At 26.1% G+C, this 19611-nt stretch overlaps 2 protein-coding genes across 3 annotated transcripts; one reads left to right on the forward strand and one right to left on the reverse strand.

The window, feature by feature from the left end:
• The first annotated feature begins 1956 nt into the window (after positions 1-1956).
• On the forward strand, positions 1957-13705 carry Tango10 (transport and golgi organization 10). Of its 2 annotated transcripts, XM_017912133.1 has the most exons (3): positions 1957-2069; positions 2169-2309; positions 12408-13705. In XM_017912133.1, the coding sequence occupies exons 1-3, from the start codon at positions 1971-1973 to the stop codon at positions 13665-13667; spliced, it is 1500 nt and encodes a 499-aa protein (XP_017767622.1). In that variant the 5' UTR covers positions 1957-1970; the 3' UTR covers positions 13668-13705. The 2 variants fall into 2 exon arrangements, with proteins under 2 accessions (XP_017767622.1, XP_017767624.1); XM_017912135.1 differs by lacking the exons at positions 1957-2069; positions 2169-2309 and adding an exon at positions 5764-5824.
• A 2271-nt stretch (positions 13706-15976) lies between these two features.
• On the reverse strand, positions 15977-18146 carry LOC108556110 (uncharacterized). Its single transcript, XM_017912067.1, has 7 exons — positions 17676-18146; positions 17413-17604; positions 17163-17356; positions 16882-17048; positions 16552-16804; positions 16196-16347; positions 15977-16119 (listed from the first exon to the last, which is right to left on the reverse strand). Exons 1-7 carry the CDS (start codon positions 18144-18146, stop codon positions 15977-15979), a joined length of 1572 nt encoding a protein of 523 aa, XP_017767556.1.
• Positions 18147-19611: the final 1465 nt, after the last annotated feature.

The following is a 19611-nucleotide window of genomic DNA, read 5'->3' on the forward strand; positions in this document are numbered from 1 at the left end:
TGTATTAATTTTTATAAATAGTGTAAATTTTTATTGAAGTAAATTGTTGTAATATTAAAACATTAAACATAAAAAATTATCAAATTTTTAAATTGCGTAAAAATTAAATATTTTTTAATTATATGTATAAATAAAAGTTCTATATTAAGAGTACTCTATAATATGGATTGAAATTTAAATACTTTATACAAATTTTTTCAATATTCATGAAATTTGATATTTTTTATCACTTTAATTTAATAGATGAGAGATAATTAAGTTATAAAAGACTAATATTTTCCTGGTAATATAAAAACTCTTTTCCCTTATAGGAATAAAACATAAAACAAGCTTCTATTATAATCTACACTATATATATTCTTAACAGTAAAAAATATAGAAGATTTAAAAATTATAATATCTAAATCAATGAAGTTTGAAAAAAAGAAAAAAAAATTTATGAAAAATGGAAAAAGTTATAAACAAAAAAAATTTATATATGTATATATGTGTATAAACATCCACAAAAGTTTTCAAATCTATCACATTGTTAACTTAATCATAAGTATTTTTACACTGTTAAATTTAAAAATATGATTTCAAAACTATCAAATATGCATGTATAATTATTCTAAACGTGCATAAATTCCTTAATTTTTAAATTTTGCAAAAGCTTTTATTTTATATATTGAAAGTTATTAATTAATAAATAAACTTTAATATCTCGATTAAAATGATCAAACGATTCTTTGAAGGTAACCAAATCAATTTTATAGATAGTATTCAAATATGAGAATAATGCTAATATATTTATGTATATAATTGATTGATTGAAATCAATGAAATATAATTAATTGATTAATATTCATACTTAGTAAATATTATGATGTAAGCTATTAAGATGCTTCTTTTTGTCCTAAATTTAAGAAGTTTTCGTTTCAAGTTTTAAGGAAAATATATAAGATTATAATAACTTATCGTATGTATTAATTAATCGTGTCTTATCAATTAATTGTATCTCACATAGATTGACCATAATCATATTAGCTGGATATTTATTTGTATATTATTTAGTTAATTAATATCTCACTTTGCTTAAAAATATGAAATACTTCAAGAATTCGTGTCATTTTAAAGCCAATATCAAAATTCGCGCTAAGTATACTACAGCGCTTACTTTGTCACTTCTACTGTCTTGTGTTTGTACAATTGACTTTCAAATCAGTTCAGTTTCTATTTCAGTTACTATTCCACGTCGATGTGATTTTTAAGAGTTTGGGCGTTTTGAAATAATGTGGATACAAATATTAAAATAAAAACAGTGACAATCCTTGGTTACTTTATTAAAACGTTTATATAATTTATATTTCAGTGATATAATATTAAATAGATAAAATAAGATGACATAGATAACTAAACTATCACAAATCACCTCTTTCGTATTTTATTAGTAAAATCTCTTTAATTCATTCCAATTATACAGTTTTTAGTGAATTAAACGTTATCAGTCATTATCTTATTAAATGTTATTATAGAAGGTAAATACAACGACTATCAGACATAGTATAATATTTGTTGTTTATAAAACATATGCATAACGTAATTAAATATATATGTATATATTTATCTACATTAACATGTTTAAATAACATAAATAATTGATATTTTTATTATAATTCACTGACATATTTTAATTTGTTTCTTTCTTTTAAACATATATTTTCTATTAATTTTTATATTATGTAAAATATTACAATATATTTTAGTTTATTCTTTAATAATTATTTGTTGCTAATGAATATACATATGCACTATATTTTGAATATATTTTTCTTACAGTTATACATTTTTGAAGAACACTAATATTTATAAACAAGTGATTATGAATATTTATCGGGAGAATTACTGTTATTATAAAATAAAATATATACTATGATATAATAAAAAAAAAAAATAAGAAAGTATACAAAAGAAAAGGGTGATGATCAAGTATGACAGGTTCCTCAGAGATGGAGACAAACAAACAAACTGAGGAATCTAATAATATTTCAAATAATGTTGGAAAATCTGAAAGTTCAGATTCAATAGAGGTTATTATAAAGCAATATAAATTTTCATTTAAAAAAGATAAAAGTATATAAGATTTTACTTAAAAATAAAACTATAAATTTATTATATGTCCTATTTAGGTGGATAATTCACGTACAGTTCTATTAAAAATAGCAACATTATATGCAGAACGTCTTATGAATGATATTTGTCTTGTTGTTAATGGTATAGAATATCCAGCACATCGCCTTATACTTTGTGCTTCTAGTGATGTTTTCCAAGTAAGCAAATATATTTTTAAGTTAATATATTAACTTTTTAAGATAATACAATTACGTTAATAAGATTAAATGAAAAACACAATTATTTATTCTTATACAGGATGTCACTAAACTGGTGGTATAGTTTAAAAAGACATGGTTTTGTCTAAAAAAATAAACTAACATGGAGTAACAATTTTTGACATTAAATGTTTATTCTTAAGTAAATCGATATTGATAATTCATTGACTACATTTATTGAAATATAATACATTGGGTATAATTATATTGTCAGACAAATAGAAGTCATTTTCAACAACTTCTATATTAATAAAAAGTAATTTTTAAGTGAAAGACACCTCTGTTTGATTATTTATTCTTCATTATCCATTTATATGATAAACAAGGAAACACAAGTAATTTGTAATGCTATTTATCTAATTGAGATATAAATATAAGTGAAACTTTGGTATGATAAAATATTATTATATATTTTTAACTTTATTCTTCATATAAAAGTTACTTCCTTCTTGGTCATAACACTAATTTAGTGACACCCTTTATATATGTAGTACATTTAATATTTATTTATAATATGTAATATTTAATTTTAAATTTTATTAGTAAAATAAGTATTAGTAGAATTTAATTTATTTACAAAAAATGTATGTTGTGCCAAATAATGATAGATTGACCTAATTTTCATTTCATGACAAATGATTAACATCAAACTTTGTTTATATGAAAAGAGGTTCCAAAATGTAACTGGATCAAGATAAAATTGAATTTTGCAGTGTATTAGTAAATTCTTTTATCTGAAATTATATGTACCTAGGTGATACTAGAAATGATATTTATATTTATGGTTAAAAAATTAAACATTTGAAAGAAGAGAAACATTTTTATTATTAAATATTCAATTATTTTTACTATAAAAAGTGAAATTTGTATAATTTTTATTTTAACGTAATGTAAAAATTTTGAATTAAGTAGTGAGATTATTCTAATCAAAACATGATCAAATTGAGTACAGATGTTATTATTGATGGTTAAATAAAAATGTACTTTATTGTTATTATATAAAATTAGTAATTTAAAACTATTAAGAATGAATTAGCAAAGTTGCATTATGAAAAGTACATCAAGTTGCCTTTTAAGAGATAATACTGTATTAATCAGATAAATCAATTTTAACAATTAAGTTTTTGAAAAATATTAAATATTTTTTAGTTTCATGTTTTATTTTTCATGTTTTATGGTTCTTCTTTATTATTGTATAGACCAAAAAGTAATGTATTAAGGAATGGATAAAAGAAAATTTAATATGAACCAATTATGATATATAAAATACTTTTAACTAATAATTAATTTTTTATTATTTTCCATTATGTAAATATAAAATTAAGTTTTTCATGCAGTTGATATAAAATATATTTTATATGCATTAATATTATAAGTATGAACATTATATAAGTTCATTATATTAAACATACAAAATTTAATGTTAAAATATTTAGAAAAGTGAAATTTATATTTTCATAACTGCTTTTATATTATATATTTCTCAATATCTTCATATAACTAACCAATTTCAATTTTATCATATGTTTTGTTTTTATGATATGTTTAGATAAAGGTATAATTTATTATATTTTCTAAATATATAAATTACTATTAAATAACTTTAATGATTTTACACAGAAAAATAAATGAAAAGAAAAGAATTTTCCAAGTTTATAATTATATTTTATATATGTTACAAAATTATGACAATTACACGTATTTTTTCTCAAATAAATTTTTTTTTTAATGAGTTTTCTATATAATTTATAAGATGATTATAAAGTAAAGTAAATACCTAATTGTAGGTAACTACACATAGTGTTTTAGCTAAGATGTTCCAAAGTTCTTTCTTCAAGAGTTTCTCAGAAGATAATAAGACAATAGTTTTTGTGTTTATTATGTATTATGCTTTTTAGTATTATTGACATTATTTTATTTCACTATTGATTACTCCTTTTTCCAAGAAGGAGGGGAAGAAAATTTTCTTCATTTTTTAGTTATCTTAGAGTCTGCATTAAAAATTCTGAACTTATGAGTAACATATATATATAAGTATTTTAAGCACATACAAATGTTTCTATAAAAAAATTAAAAAAATATTTGTTATAATTTTAATCAACTTAAAGGAAAAAGTTTGTCATACCTTCATTAGAACATTTTGCAACATAAAATAAAATTTAGTTGTTTAAATTTACTAAGCGATAAATTTTGTTGAGCCGCTCGACTTTTTTTACTATATTATTCTCTTCTTGTTTCACATAGAAAAATTTTTGTTTGGATGTTATATGCAGAAATTTGTATAAATAATGTAAAATCTATTTGCAGGAAAGTGGTATAAAAGATATTTTAATGTAACAAATGTCCTCCACTTGTTTTATACAAAGTAAATCACTCTTTACAAATGTGTACATTAAGTATTTAAAAAATTGACCTATATTTCTCTCTATGTCTCTTATCTCGCTATATTTTTCACTTTTTGTTTTTGGAACAAGATCAAAGTGAGAAATAAATAAATGAGATAAAGTTATATACTATAAATGCTTGAATAACTAATTATAAAGCAAGGATGAAACTTTTTAAAGGTACTTCTAAGCAATGTTTGATTGTTGATCTATTGTGAAACAAAATATCCTCAATTGTAGTTAGAACAATTAGAGAAATCAAAAAAGGAGTTCTAATCAAAGATACTAGGAGAGATCCATTTTATCTTTATATATCAATGGTTCAGTTAATAGATTTGTAATCATCGATATATGTTCTAAATAATAATTAATTTTAACAGATTAGTTTCAGCAATGATAGGGAAATGAATAGTTAAAGAGAAATTTTCAAAATATCTCTGAAAATAAATGGGGTATTAAAAAACTATATACAAACTTTTATGGTTATAAAGCACATTTTGTATCAGATGAAATATTTTAATATAGAACAAATATTGAAATTCAAAGTTATTTTCATTTTATTAAATTAAATGCTATATTTTTTATGTCATAGTTATGTGGAAATACAAAGATAAGTACAACGATATGCAATTAAGTTATTTTCAAATAATTTTGATAAATATCATTTATATGAAAATGTAAGAATTATAACTGTTACTGTTATTACTTGTTAAGTGTTTAGTACTTTTTCTCCAAAAAGCTATTAGTTTGAAAATAATACTGATTTCATTATTATAAAATGATAGTAGTAATACAATATTATTAAGTACACTTTGAATCGATAGAGTAAAAGTTTAGCAAAAAAAAGCTATTTTTAATTTTTAAAAATTGACATTAATTTTCGTTTAATTCTTACTCGATGTGAAAAGAGAGTTAAGAAAAATAACATACAGTATTGTTTGTGTTACTTTAAATTATATTAAGGCACTTATCTGGAAAAATAAATATTACAGTAACTCGGGTGAATAAAGAAGAGAAATAACGATTGTCAGAGATACCGATATCCAATAGAAGTATGCATATACGAAGCATGTACGTATATATCAATGACAAATTAATATTGACTGCATTCGTGAATCTAGTTTTAACAATTAGTGAGGATTGTAATGGAAATACCAATGTACAGAAATTTAAACATTTACTCTGGCAATATTATATTACAAATGTGCTATTTTTATGCAAAATTCATTTGACATATAAGCAAATATTTCGTTTTATACTATCGTTTCTTTTTATAGATGTTAATGCTCATAATTACTATACACAGTATATACATAACTCATATACTTCTTACTACCAAGAATGCAACGCCATCTATAGAAACAAAATCGAATCAAACCAGTTTAAATTCGAGATTAATTTAAATTATATCGGTAGATCTTTAAAAAAGGAAGTGACACGTGGAACTAAGTACTCAATTTTATTTGCAAGTATGGCTTAAGCAATATTATTAAAACTTGTATGTTGGAATTAAATGTTTCACTAAATGATTATTTTACGATCTTTGCATTTATGTTTCGAAATGTTATTAAAATATTTGGAGGACTATCAAAGCAAAAGTTTATTATTAAATAAAGTTTATTTTATTTAATTATATTTTATTAATTTAATTATTTCGTTTTGTTAACAGTTTTATAAATCACGTTACATATTGTATTTACCTCATACTTATGATAAAAAAACATAGAAATTGTTTAGAACTGTAACAAATATTTAATGCACTAATTAAATTCATATATCAGTAGTCTTTTTATTCTAAGTACATTGTGCAAATCTAAGTAAAAAGTGAATCTTATACTCTTTTTTTAAATTTAACCCTTTATATTTATTAAATTAAATAACTAATTTAAATTAAATATAAATATTTTAATTGACTGATTAAGTTAACTAAAAATTGCTTAGAAGAAATCAGTTTATTCGCAAATAAAACTTGAAGAAACTCACTTAAAATAATAAAATTGGAAATAAAACTGAAAAGGCGCAGTTTCTCTTTTTACATTTGACTATTACAATGTCTTTTACATGAAAATTATTAATAGTAATGTATTTTATAAAAACAATTTAATTTCAATGGATATAATTTTATTTACTCATTCTCTTGTTCTCATTTATTTAAATATATAGAAATTAAATAAATATTATTAATTTTCAAAATTAGCAATAATTTTATCGCAGTATTGTTAAATAAAATTTGTTTATAATAATTATTAGCTTCTAATTTTTAAATAAGGAACTGTAATTAGTTACGATGTTCCTTTTCTCATATAAGTAATACAATGAATTAAAAGTTATACACAATTAACATATTATTATTGATTCAAAGGTGTAGTAATACATGCAAAATAATTAAGTATTAATACTTTAAATAATACTTTAAATTTAAGTCAACCTATTCGGCCATTTTTGAAACTGTTAACAATATTAATAAATATTTCATTGTCAGACAAAAGTTGAATAATTCTGAGAAGCATATAATCTGATATAAGTAAATTTTTCTTAAGTAAATGAATAAGGACATATAAAGATCAATTTTGTTTTTTTAAATGGAATCATAGTATATTTTATTTAACCTTCATAATACTGCAATCGAAATTTGGTATTATACTACATTATTCTATGATGACGAGTCTATCTCGTAAGTTTTCCATGCCAAATCCCATAAATTATTTTTATTATTATGTTAATATTTTAATATGGGCAAAATTTATATAAATCTTAAAAAAATTTATAATTTTATTGTGAATAAAATAGGTATATAGTGACTAATTAAAATGAAATAATTTTACAGTTCACAGTGTCTCATAATTAAATCATAGTGCAAGAGGTTAAAGGGGTCTTTTACAATTCTAGGACCTAAAGGACCTTTTTGAGAATTTTTTTGAAAGAAACCATAAGAATTTTCGACATAAAGTTTTCGTCGTCTTATTAATTCATGTTTCCAGAATACTCGCAATTTTTTTCAATATAAAATCATGAAAATTGTAAGAATTATATAACGATATATACGAACAGGTTTAAAAAATGAGTCCTGATAGTTGACATAATAGCAGTTGTTCTGCTTATCGAAAACGTAATACCATGTGCGATACAATTCTTCTACAACTCTCGTTCTGTCCCAATTGTTATTAAAGATACATATAGGTAAACTAGATAAATCAATTTCAAAAATAAATCATTTTACAATAATATTTGATAAAAAGATAAAATACTATCAGATGTTAGACATCGCATAACAAGTAAATATGGAGACTTCGGCTGGTTATAAGATACATCATTGACGGCATACGGAATATAACAATAAATTTAAAGTTATATTATATTTTCAAATATACATTTACATACCTACATTATAATTTTAATGACTATAAGTTCACTGTTTATAATTAATACAATGTATTAACATTAATACATTAATTGCTTTAATTTATCATCCTTTGTAAAAAAAAAAAAGTATTGTTGAAGCACTTACAATTAGATTGCTGCATAATATATATTGTTAGATGACTAGTCATTTAAATTTAATCATCTATTCGTATTTATCTATGTACATTAGATAAACTCCAAACCGGCCAACTTTCCCTTTTATCCCTTTCGCATCCTTATCGCCCTATTGCTCATTCCAACCTCGATCTTTTCTACATCATCCTCTCTTAACCTTCAATCTATAGACGAACCCCATTTACTTCCTTATTCACATTTAAATATTGCCAATAATCCCAAAATCACCAATCTTATGCTAGTAGTCGATTTGGAGTGTCACTGTAAAAGATCTAGTACGTACTCGTACAAATGTACGTTTGTAACAAAAAAAAAGATTTATTTAGAATACAACAATATATATCAGGTATGTATGGGAACATACCTGACAGTACATAAGAGCTTCTCACCTTGACTTTTCTTTCTTTCGATATATAAGACAGAGTAAAGCACATAGAACTCTATTCTCGTCGCTATATAATAAACACAGTAAACTCACAATCATGTTCTAGCCAATACCTTTTCAACTAGACCTATATGATTAATTTCATTAAAACCAGCATCCAAAATATCATCCCAAATTGCGGTGCTGAAGACGTAACGAGTATCAAGTCATTTATAATAAAAACCCATTAGTTTAGGAGATATTTTAATTTTGATATTATTATAACTCGGTAGTAGTTATACTCAATTACAATATAGCTAATATGCGTAACATCTAACGGTTATGTTCCTACTAATAATCTTATATAATTGAAAAAAGATTATATTGCAAAGAAAATAATATAAGACAAGGATAATAAGGATAATAAGAATAATAACAACGAAAGAGCAGGCCTGTGTTAATGAAGGACGAAAGTGATACTGGACATTATTAATAGTGATTGTTGTAAGTGTTTGGTATCAGAGGCACTGTTTATATCATAACTCTTATTTTAATATCTTTATTTTCGAAAATTCTAAAGACTTTATTATTTTGTATTACGACTGCAACTCCAATGGTTAGACGTGCCTTGTCACACTTTCAGCAGATTAAGTTATATATCTAATTGCAAAAATACAGGAAATTTACAACTACCACTACTACGACCTAATAGATTGGATCCACTTGCGACAGACCCACCGAAGCGACGAACGGACACCTACTTATAAATCACGTCATTGACTACCGAAAAGCAACTTCCTTGACAATTTCTCACTCCTCAACCAAAAGTCGACATATCTACGTTCAATCAACAACTCTACTTGTCCTCCACTAACATCCACTTAACCAATTAAAACAATCTCGAACAGGACACGACGAGATATTACAGAAATCAAAAAACAGAAATATACTTATTCGATACCCATCACCGAAACATCTTATAAATATTGTAAAACGCATGTCCGAAACGGTACTTCGCTAACGTTTTACATTTAATTATTGCACAGTTTAGTTACAATCACGATACTAATTACAAATAAATAATCTATTTCAAATTACATTATCTGTAAAAATATAAAACTAATCACGCAATATTAAGTTGGCGCGTGATGCATTTTTGACAATTGGAGAAATTCAATTGATTAGATGCAACAGTGAGGGTACTGAGAGTAAAGTATTAGGATATATTCTTTGAGGCTTGAAAGGTCACATTTTATCTGTCTTTGCAAGTGCGCCTAGAATTTTAGTTAGTGAAGGATATTTTTGGAGTTCGAGAATGAGTGTATGGGAACGCTTGGGCCGTCCCCGAAAGTAAGGGATATTCATGACTGTATCGAGTACGAGCAATGAGCGAAAGTTTAGGAATACGTCTGAGTGTTTGAAGTACCTGGCCCACTGAGGGTGAGGTCTTGTGGGAAATGAGTGATCGAGAAAAAAAGCCTGTGTATGAAAGAAGAGAGATTCTTAAGTTTAAATAAGGGAAGAGGCAGTTTATGTGCAATGTGTATGCTGAGAGAGAGTCAGTGTCAGAGGTCAGTGTGTAGAGTGTGTAGAGTAGACAGAGTGTTTAGTGGAATATTAACGTTATGTTAGCAAGATAGAATTAGATTAACCTTAAAACTATAGAAAGTAATAGTTCATCTTTTAAATATACATTATCGTCTTTCTAATGTATATACCCAGTGCACATAAATAACAGATATGTTTATAAAATTTTACATTTTTTAAACAAACTCTTTTCCTCTCCATATTATAAATACTATTAGATAATATGCTGCACCAAAAATCTATGGTTGGCTATTTTAGGGAGTGGTGGGAGTAGTGGAATAAGGGTGGGGATCTCGAGCATGCATCAGTGAAATATCAATGTGGGGTTTCGAGAGACACTGTTACCGTTGAGCGAGGGACCTTGGTCCGAGGTTAATCCACAACCGTGTTGAGTCATGTGTACCCTTTCTCATTTTTGTTGATAAAATTAAAAAAGATAAAAAACAAATAATATTGTATAAATAATAATATAAATAAATTATCAATGTCACTATAATGACACCAAAGTGTTAAACCAACAAATCAATTTAGTTTAACAGTAACTTGGTAGTTACACTCGATTTTTTAACTTGAAGACTTCAAGTAATTTTATAGCACTGGTTTATCATTATTCACACGTTTCATAAGTAGTTCCAAGTATTAGTCACATATCGACCTACTCAATTTTTAATAAAAAATCTTGCTTATCCATAAACCTATAAACACGTAATCAATCTGGCCCACTTCTCACTTTTCATAGCCGTGACAACACCTCTATTGGTGCCACGCCACCACTATCGCAGAATAATGATCGTACTATATCATATTACAGTAGCCTTTGAGACTACAAACGACCACGCATAAATTTTATCACTTTACTATTAATGAAAAGATTATTTATTATTTATATGGGTATGTCATTGAAGTCATTTCCTATAGTATGTCATTGAAATCAATCTTAATATCTCATTTTTATTAATTTGGTAGTAATAAAGCAACTCGTTTAATTTGTTAAATAATTATCGATAGGCTTTTATTTATAGATTATTCTTGATAAAACATCGTATGAAGGGTTAGGAGGAAAGAGAAAAATATTATAAAGTTTATAAACAAAACCAATTTATAATACACTCCTTATGTTTTATTCCTTTGTATACTACTGTATGTATATATATAGATACATATATAATATACAATATAAATATACAATTATATAATATATAATATACTGTATATATATAAATAAAATACTGACGTTTTATTTCTTTGCTAACCACTGGAAAAATTGTTATATAAATGATATGACTTATTAAATGTATGTCATTCTTGTGAATAATTAGCTGAAATTTTGTGATTTTTTAAAATATATAGGGTATTTCAGCTAATTCATATCACCTGATATTTGTCTTAATTTTTTCTGTATGTAAAAACTATTCAGGTCAAAATTGAATTGTTTTAGGGTTTGTATACATTTACGAAAAGAATTTTTTTGTCGAAATCATTTTTTTTTTTTTTTTTTTTAATTTCAAGGTCATCGATTTTTTCCTCAATTATCCCACATTTCCCCTTTATTCTTATGGAGGACAAAAAGAATTCATCGGCTATAATAACTATAACATTCCTAATACTTTCTCTCGCGATGTTTTCACGAAAATATTTCCATTTTTCGAAGCAGTTGTTAATATATAGTTCTATTAATGATTATTGTTATATTGCATTGTATTAACTGTTAAATGATCATAACAAAGATTTTTTGCACTGCAATACATACGATTTAAATAAATAATCACCTTAAATAATACAAAAAAAAGTTTATTATGCATATGTTACAAATCAAATCAAATTTTATTACATTAGTCTTGTAATAATAATTTTTGAAAAATAATTTCATAAGTTTTATACTCTATATTTATCATATCATAGATAAAACTAATAATGTATGGCATTTGTTTAAAAATTAGTGAAAAAAATACTACAAAACGGTAAAAATGGTGTCATTAAATTTAAGTTCATGAAGTATTACTGTATTTAATAATAATATACAGTAAAAAAAATATATTAATAATTCTATTTCATACTGAAAATATCCATTTTGTGATTTTGTGATTGTAATACTAATTTTTGAAATTATTCTTATGTATAAACAAGATTTGATCATTGTACTTACTAATATTTATTTCGATCCAGGTAATGTTAATGAGTCCACAGTGGAGTGAGTCTCAAGAAAGTAGAGTAACCCTCCAAGAAACACCACAATGTGTACCTATATTTAGTGAGTTTTTGCGGTACTTTTATACTGGTCAAATAAAAATTAATTATAGTGTCGTTTTACCGATATTATCGTTAGCTGATAAGTATAACGTTAAGGATTTAATATCATTGTGCCTTGATTATATGCAAAATCATATTGCGTTAGCTGCCATACACGACACTCTAGTATCATGGTTACAATATACTTCGAATTGCGGTCATCACAATATTACTCAAGCGTGTCAAAATTTTATTAAGTGGAATTTAGATTTAGTGGCTAAAACTGCAGATTTTGGAAACTTTGATTTAGATATCTTAGTATCGTTACTACATCAAAGCAGTTTAGTGATAAAGGATGAAATGACATTGTACAGATGTCTAGAGTCTTGGTTAGATCATCAGGTAAATCGATTGAAAACTCAATTGTCCGACGATGAATTAGAAGCTACGTTAGAACAATTGGTAATAGCTGTCATGACTCCTGTTAGATTTCCAATGATGTCTCCTCGACAGTTAGCGGAATTGCTTTTATTTCCTTTAACGAAAAAATATAAAGAATTTTTTGTAGAACGCATGTCCATAGGAATGTCATTTCATTCTGGAAGGTTAGATAGAGTTAAAGAAGTGAGTTTGAATGAAGAAGATGGTGCGTTACTCTTTGAGCCAAGATTGTACACTGTAGATACATGTAGTTCTCTACTTACCATAGAAAATTTTCATAGTTTACCTCCTTACCACACAAGGACACTTGTGTTCTCCAGCCACTCCTGTCTAGCGGAGTATGCTGGCGACCGTGCGTGTGAATGGGTCGTGGATATTTATCCTAAAGGTGTGTGGTTTAAGAAATTTTTCTTAATAGTATGGCAAGGAACTGTGGAAATGCCAGAACATGTGAAACGTTTGGTTAGATTATCACTAACTTGTAAAGACCCGCCTGTAAATAGTGATACCGATATGCGAGTAAAGATAGGTGTTTTAATATATGGTCTGCAAGATGGTGTTGAGCATATCGCTAGAGTGACAGAAATTATTCACAGATTTAGTGAAGAAGAACGTATTCTTAATTTGGATGATCTCTTGCCGTTTGAAGAACTTAATCCACAGCTGGCTTCTGTATCGGAAAATCCGTCTCCGTTTCTAGTAGGTCCAAAGAAAGATATGCTCAAATTGCACATTGTTATATCACCAGCTAACTAGGACAGATAGATATCTTAGTTTTCATCAAATAAAGTTTTATTATAATTTTGAGAATCATCATTAAACTACATTGTTTTTGTTGTGTAAAACTCATGATTTTAGTGTATCACCTAGATTTTTTTTTCTTTTGGTAAATTGTTATTTTAATATTAGATTAATTGTAAGATAAAGTTTTGTATTTAGATTGTTACATATGATGGAAAATATGTAATAAAATGTTAGAAGATTTGGTCCGACTTTAGTTATCGGGCTGAGTTCAAGGTTGTGTTGTGTATTATTTGAAAGCTTGTGCCTCAAGAATTACAATGATGGTGGTCCAAAGTGAAACTTATACAGGGTGATTCGCTTGCTAGTAGAGTTAAAGGCAATACTGCCTATTCAGAAAACTTTATAGCTCACATGTGTACGTATCCAAATATAATTGCCGCACACATTCGTCAGATTATCTTGCAAAGACATAAGGCTGCTGCTGCGATATTTAGTGATGTTTAGACGGCGGTACTATCTTTGAATCGATCAATGAGGGAATCAGCCTGTAGATTTCGAAATATTAACAAAAATATATTAGTACTACATTGTGTTTTGCCTATACGTAACTCAATTCTATTCGATTATTTCGGGATCTTAATGAATATTCCAAGTTCGAACTTAGTTTTAGTAATTAGATTTGGTTTGGCTATTTTCATTTTGTCGCTGCTATATGGCTGCGTCTGGGTAGGAATTGTATAGTATAGACAGAATGCAATATAGTAGCACTAACATAGTTTTGTAAACGCCTTGGAAACTATAAATTTGTAGCACATCGAGCAGATACCATTGTAATTCTTTAGCGTATGCTTTCGATTCAAACCAATCGCCACCACTCATCCCTTTCCTTCTTCGTCGTTGTCACAATGACAAAAGCGCACTCAAAGATAAATATTCTGTATATTTTTGTCATGCTAATCTTTTCCATGGTAATGCTTAATTAATTATCTTTAAATAATCTACATTATCTAGATTAATTTAATTTTTGAAAAGTATCATTATTTGATACGATTTTGCAAATTTGCTATAAATTACATGAAACTTAACAATCTTATATTTATTTTATTACTAAAAGTGAAGAACTAGGGCAAATAAAATATGTCTTGGAAAAGTTATCATCTTTTACCCAAATTATTATACTTTTATGATCACTGTAAGAAACGTACAGGAAGGATTGTGATATCAGAAATTATTAAAACAGATACTAAATGGATTTTAAATGCGTAGTTGAAAATTAATATGGACGACTACCTTAAAGGTCAAGTTGAATTATGTTACAACATTGTTTACAATTGTTTCACAGATTGAAATAAATAAACCTACCTATAGCGAGCATAAAAAGTGTTATTTTCTTTTCTGTTAATATTCAATTTAATTATTCTGCTGGGTCACAGTTTTAATGTGATTAATATTACTTTGTGAGTTTGCACTTGAAGTCCTCCGCCTCACCTTAGTTTTAAGTTCTTGAAATCTATATTTCTGATATAATAAGAGGATAAGTTATTTAAACACTCTTTATCTTATTTACTCTCTATTTTAAATAGTTGATTCTATATCTATGCTAATGTTTTATGCTAGTTATTCTCAACCTACAGTATGCATACCACTACTGATATGTTGAATATTTCCAGATAACATACAAATTGAGAATTATATCAAACTTTTAAATTATGTTCAGTGGATATGCTACATTGACTTTGACTTGATCTTATACTAGGGATACACGAGGAAAAAGGTTAAGAACTGCTGCCCTATTCTATTTGGTCTCAATATTTGTTTTTTTCTTCATTACATAATGCAACTCGATTAATTCTATTTGTACATGTGACATTTGCAGAGAATAACAAAATTCGTGTGACATATATTGAAGGAGAGGAACCTGTTACAATGTACATAATTAAACCTGTATTCCTTCTAACAAGGAAAGTGTAAACTTTTGAACTCTGTAGAATCTATTGCATATCTGCTTCAGCAATGGACAGCTTCTTTCATATAATATACATTTTGCATGTGTAAATAAATATTTGATTATCAATCATCAACAAATTAAAAATTTCTTATTATTGATGCCTTCTCTGCAATATATCATCGTCTATTAACTTTAAAGCTAGTAGTCTAGCTGTCACACAAAATATGATACCAGCATTCGTGAGTTTTTGAATATGTTCAACATGTCTTTCAAATATAAGCAAGCATTTCCATTTGCACATTGTATCTTCATCATCCAAGATGTTCAATTTATTTCCCAATTATTGTTTTAATTATACTTCAATATTATTCATCTATGATATACTGATATCTTCATACAAATATTTGTCTATAATTTTAATTTCTCCGTTATTATAAGAAAGCCTAGGAAGAAATTTATCAGACAATTTATCTTTTATATCTTGTATCTTTTCATCATATAAATATTCTATGATATCTGGAAAGTAAAAAGTTAAAATTGTTGTCACAGAACAAGCCATTCAATATTTATTATGTTTAATTCAAGATCTTACCAGGGAAATGGTTTGTCCTTTTTTTTTTAATAGCTCCTTGTACAAGATACAAAAATGTTCTGCATAAAAAGATACTAGTAATTCCATCAAAATATTTTGCAACATCTAACCAAACTATTTCTCGAGTGTTTGAAATTCCTTTCCCATAAACACTGTAATATAATTTTTAGAATAATAGATTTGTCATATTTTACATTGCGTAAATAATATTAATCCCTTCACCTACAATATTGTGTGAGTAAATGGCTTGATGTGTGACCGACATTGCTGTTAACTATAGTACGCACTATTGGAACCTAAATGGTAGGTCAAGGGGTTAATATTAGAACATATATTATAAAAAATTAAGAACTCACTACTCGATTAATTTTATTTTTATATCATTTAAATGAATAGGTTCTGGACAAAATAACTGCATGTGCAATTGATAAATCCAGAATGTCCTCAATACATTATAATCTATATGTAACTTTTCTTCCAATTTTTGCCAAACAAGTTTTGGAATAATAGCATCTTTTAAATCTTCTACTGTTTCACACAATGTTACACTCATGAAAGTTTTTATAAATTTGCCAATTGAAGATAATGTCCATTTAACTTCAGTTGATGCTACAATAAAATTTGGTTTTAATGTAATTAATAATTTTTGATACTGAATCTACTGTAATTTTGTATATAAAACTCACGTTTATTATTTTTATGCATTTTTTTAAGTAGTTGATAACGTAACCAAATTGAGTGCTTTGAACGACCTAATATTTTACTTAATTCTATTAATCTTTTATTATTTTTTGCAATGTTTTGTTTACTGTTCATATAAGATAAAATATTTTCATCTTCCTTTGGTGTGTATCTTAATAATACATAAATAAATCATTTAAAATAATAAAGAAATACAAAAAATGTGTGATCAAAATTTAAAGTATAGTAAAAAGTTATATAAATAACATTCCAATTTTTTATATACCTCTGAAAACATTTTTCATAGTTTCTATACAAGTATCTAAATCTATGGTAAACACTATATAGTGTTCTCCATGGTAATCCATTTGCTAAAAATTGAGTAAATTTTCGTCTCTCCACTAAGCTCTTTATATAAAATTTGTTACCATATTTCATATTAATGAATGGTGTTACACATTTTGGATTCCAGTTATGAGCCTATATTTAAAAAATTATTAGTGGTAAGAATATGTTATGTAATTAATAAAACTTACTTCACAAAATGCTTCCCAATTATTTCTAATAATTGTATCTTCATTAGGTGTATATGTACCATTTTTCATTGGTCCATAATTTAAAAATAACTTTCTTTCTTTTTTTGTTAATGTTCTTGAACCTGCTGTATGTTCAATGTCGTGTTGTATTGGTACTTCATGCATTAATTTTACATTTAGATTATATAATGCCTGAAAGAAAAATACATTAATAAAATAATTAAGACGTAAGAAGGACAATATATTTTAATTTAGATATTTACATTTATTGTATCTTCGGCTGCTTCATCTAATGTTTCTTCTTCATTTGATGTTAACTCAATATCTAGTTCTCCCAAAATATATTTTATATGATCATAATCTAGATCAGTATCTTTCTTATTAGATTTATGTTTCCTGTTTCTTTCAGTATTATTCGCTACATTTGTTTTATTAGTAAAACATTCTCCTTCTTGTATATTTGAACTAAGCATAGTATCTTTATATTTTATTTCTTGATTTTCTATATTTTCAATATTGGTGCTATCATTGTTATCAATAAAAAGAGGATCAACCTCTGCATCTTTTGATAATTCTGTGATATTTTCTTCATGTATGGGATTATTCATTGTTGAACAGAAAATGTCTATAGATACTTTACTTTCTTCAAAATCCATCATAGAACTTAGATCATGCAACATATCAATAGCTTCGATGTCATTTAATTCATCATTATATAATTCATTTTTAACCATATCTGGTAATTGATCATAATCTCCAATATCACTGCTTAAATTTCTTTTCGTTTTTTTGTTAGGTGTATCTATGTTGCAAGAATATAATCTTTCTTCTTTACACTGTGTTTCCTGTGGAAGTTCTATTAAATTTATGCCTAAATTACTAAGACTATAATTTTGTGAGCTATTTATATTTTCAATTTGAACATCTTTTGAGTCTTCTAAGTTTTCTAATTTAATCCTTTTTTTAGGAGTCATACATAAATCTTCTATTTTACGTATAGTGATTATTGAATGTTTACTTTCATTTGTTTCTTTAACATGATCACTATAATTTGCAATATTTTTTAACATCTTTGGCTTTATATACTTGTAAAATGTACTGTACAGTATAAAACATACAATTAAATTCGAAATGGATGAGATAAAAGGCAGTATATAAACAACTATTTTAGTTATTTAGTATTATTTTATAATTTTATTATATCACAAGAAGTCTGTAACATTAAAACTATAAAACTATTGTTGTTTTTAGTAAAAAATTGTTTAATATTCTTCACATAAATTTATTTATGCAAATAGTTTTATCTTTAATGTTTCTTAATGATTGTTATGGAAATATATAATTTAAATTATATTTTATAATTAACATAATTATAAAATTGTTTGGTAAATAAAATTTTAATATTTTATTATTCAAATATAATAAAAATTACTAGTTTTAAGCGGGCTAACCTCGTTATGCGTTTACTGACAGATACAAGTAGCCACAATATTACAAGTACGTTTATGTTTAGTTCTATCTTCTATACAGTATATATATTTTTGTTCGGAGTACCAACACGCGGTATGGTCCGTAGCGTACACGTGGGCTAGGGCACAAAGGGACGCAATATGTGTTCAGCCTAGAGTGATTCTGGGAGGAAAGCAGCAGAGACGAGGTACGCACAATGATAGAACCAATACAAAAGTAAGCAGTTTTTATTGAGTGAATTGAAAAACGAACCGGGAGAAACAGAGAACGCAACTGAGATCGAGGCGTTTAAAGTAAGAAATTTATTTGCCCTAACACAATTATACAGTTACTAGGTTGAAACGGAACTGATCCATGGTGAAATATCCCTAGAAGATAGCACGTAGCAAGGACCTGCTTGCACGGATAATGCCGCTATGGTCGGCAGTTAAGGCGAAGCTTCATTGAACGACACGCGTCGGATGAGAGCGCCACAACTTTTGATTCAGATTTAACCATAGAGCATAATACAAATTTACATTCACTGCACTTTTTTATTCTACGAATGAGGAATTTGTAAGCTACCTCATTACTTTCGTATCAATTTTGATTGAATTTTAGTTTTGGTCAGTGTCATTAAGTGTAATGAAAGTATATATTCGATACAGAATAAACTTATAATAAAATATATTCTTTTATTAGATTACAGACGAGGTATAAGATAAACCTAACATTATATGGACTTTTGCA

Source organism: Eufriesea mexicana, unplaced genomic scaffold (genome assembly GCF_001483705.2).
Source record: "Eufriesea mexicana isolate 0111107269 unplaced genomic scaffold, ASM148370v2 scaffold325, whole genome shotgun sequence".
NCBI lineage: Eukaryota > Metazoa > Arthropoda > Insecta > Hymenoptera > Apidae > Eufriesea > Eufriesea mexicana.

What these genes read in the sequence shown, in the direction of transcription:
- Tango10 (XM_017912133.1), top strand. Translation starts at nt 1,971, where the DNA reads ATGACAGGTTCCTCAGAGATGGAGACAAACAAACAAACTGAGGAATCT. An exon ending in AAAGTTCAGATTCAATAGAG is followed by an intron (nt 2,070 to 2,168) that starts GTTATTATAAAG and finishes TGTCCTATTTAG; the next exon opens with GTGGATAATTCACGTACAGT. An exon ending in CTTCTAGTGATGTTTTCCAA is followed by an intron (nt 2,310 to 12,407) that starts GTAAGCAAATAT and finishes ATTTCGATCCAG; the next exon opens with GTAATGTTAATGAGTCCACA.
- LOC108556110 (XM_017912067.1), bottom strand. Translation starts at nt 18,146, where the DNA reads ATGGTTAAAAATGAATTATATAATGATGAATTAAATGACATCGAAGCT. An exon ending in AATGCATAAAAATAATAAAC is followed by an intron (nt 16,805 to 16,881) that starts GTGAGTTTTATA and finishes ATTTTATTGTAG; the next exon opens with CATCAACTGAAGTTAAATGG. An exon ending in AAAATAAAATTAATCGAGTA is followed by an intron (nt 16,348 to 16,551) that starts GTGAGTTCTTAA and finishes ATTATATTACAG; the next exon opens with TGTTTATGGGAAAGGAATTT.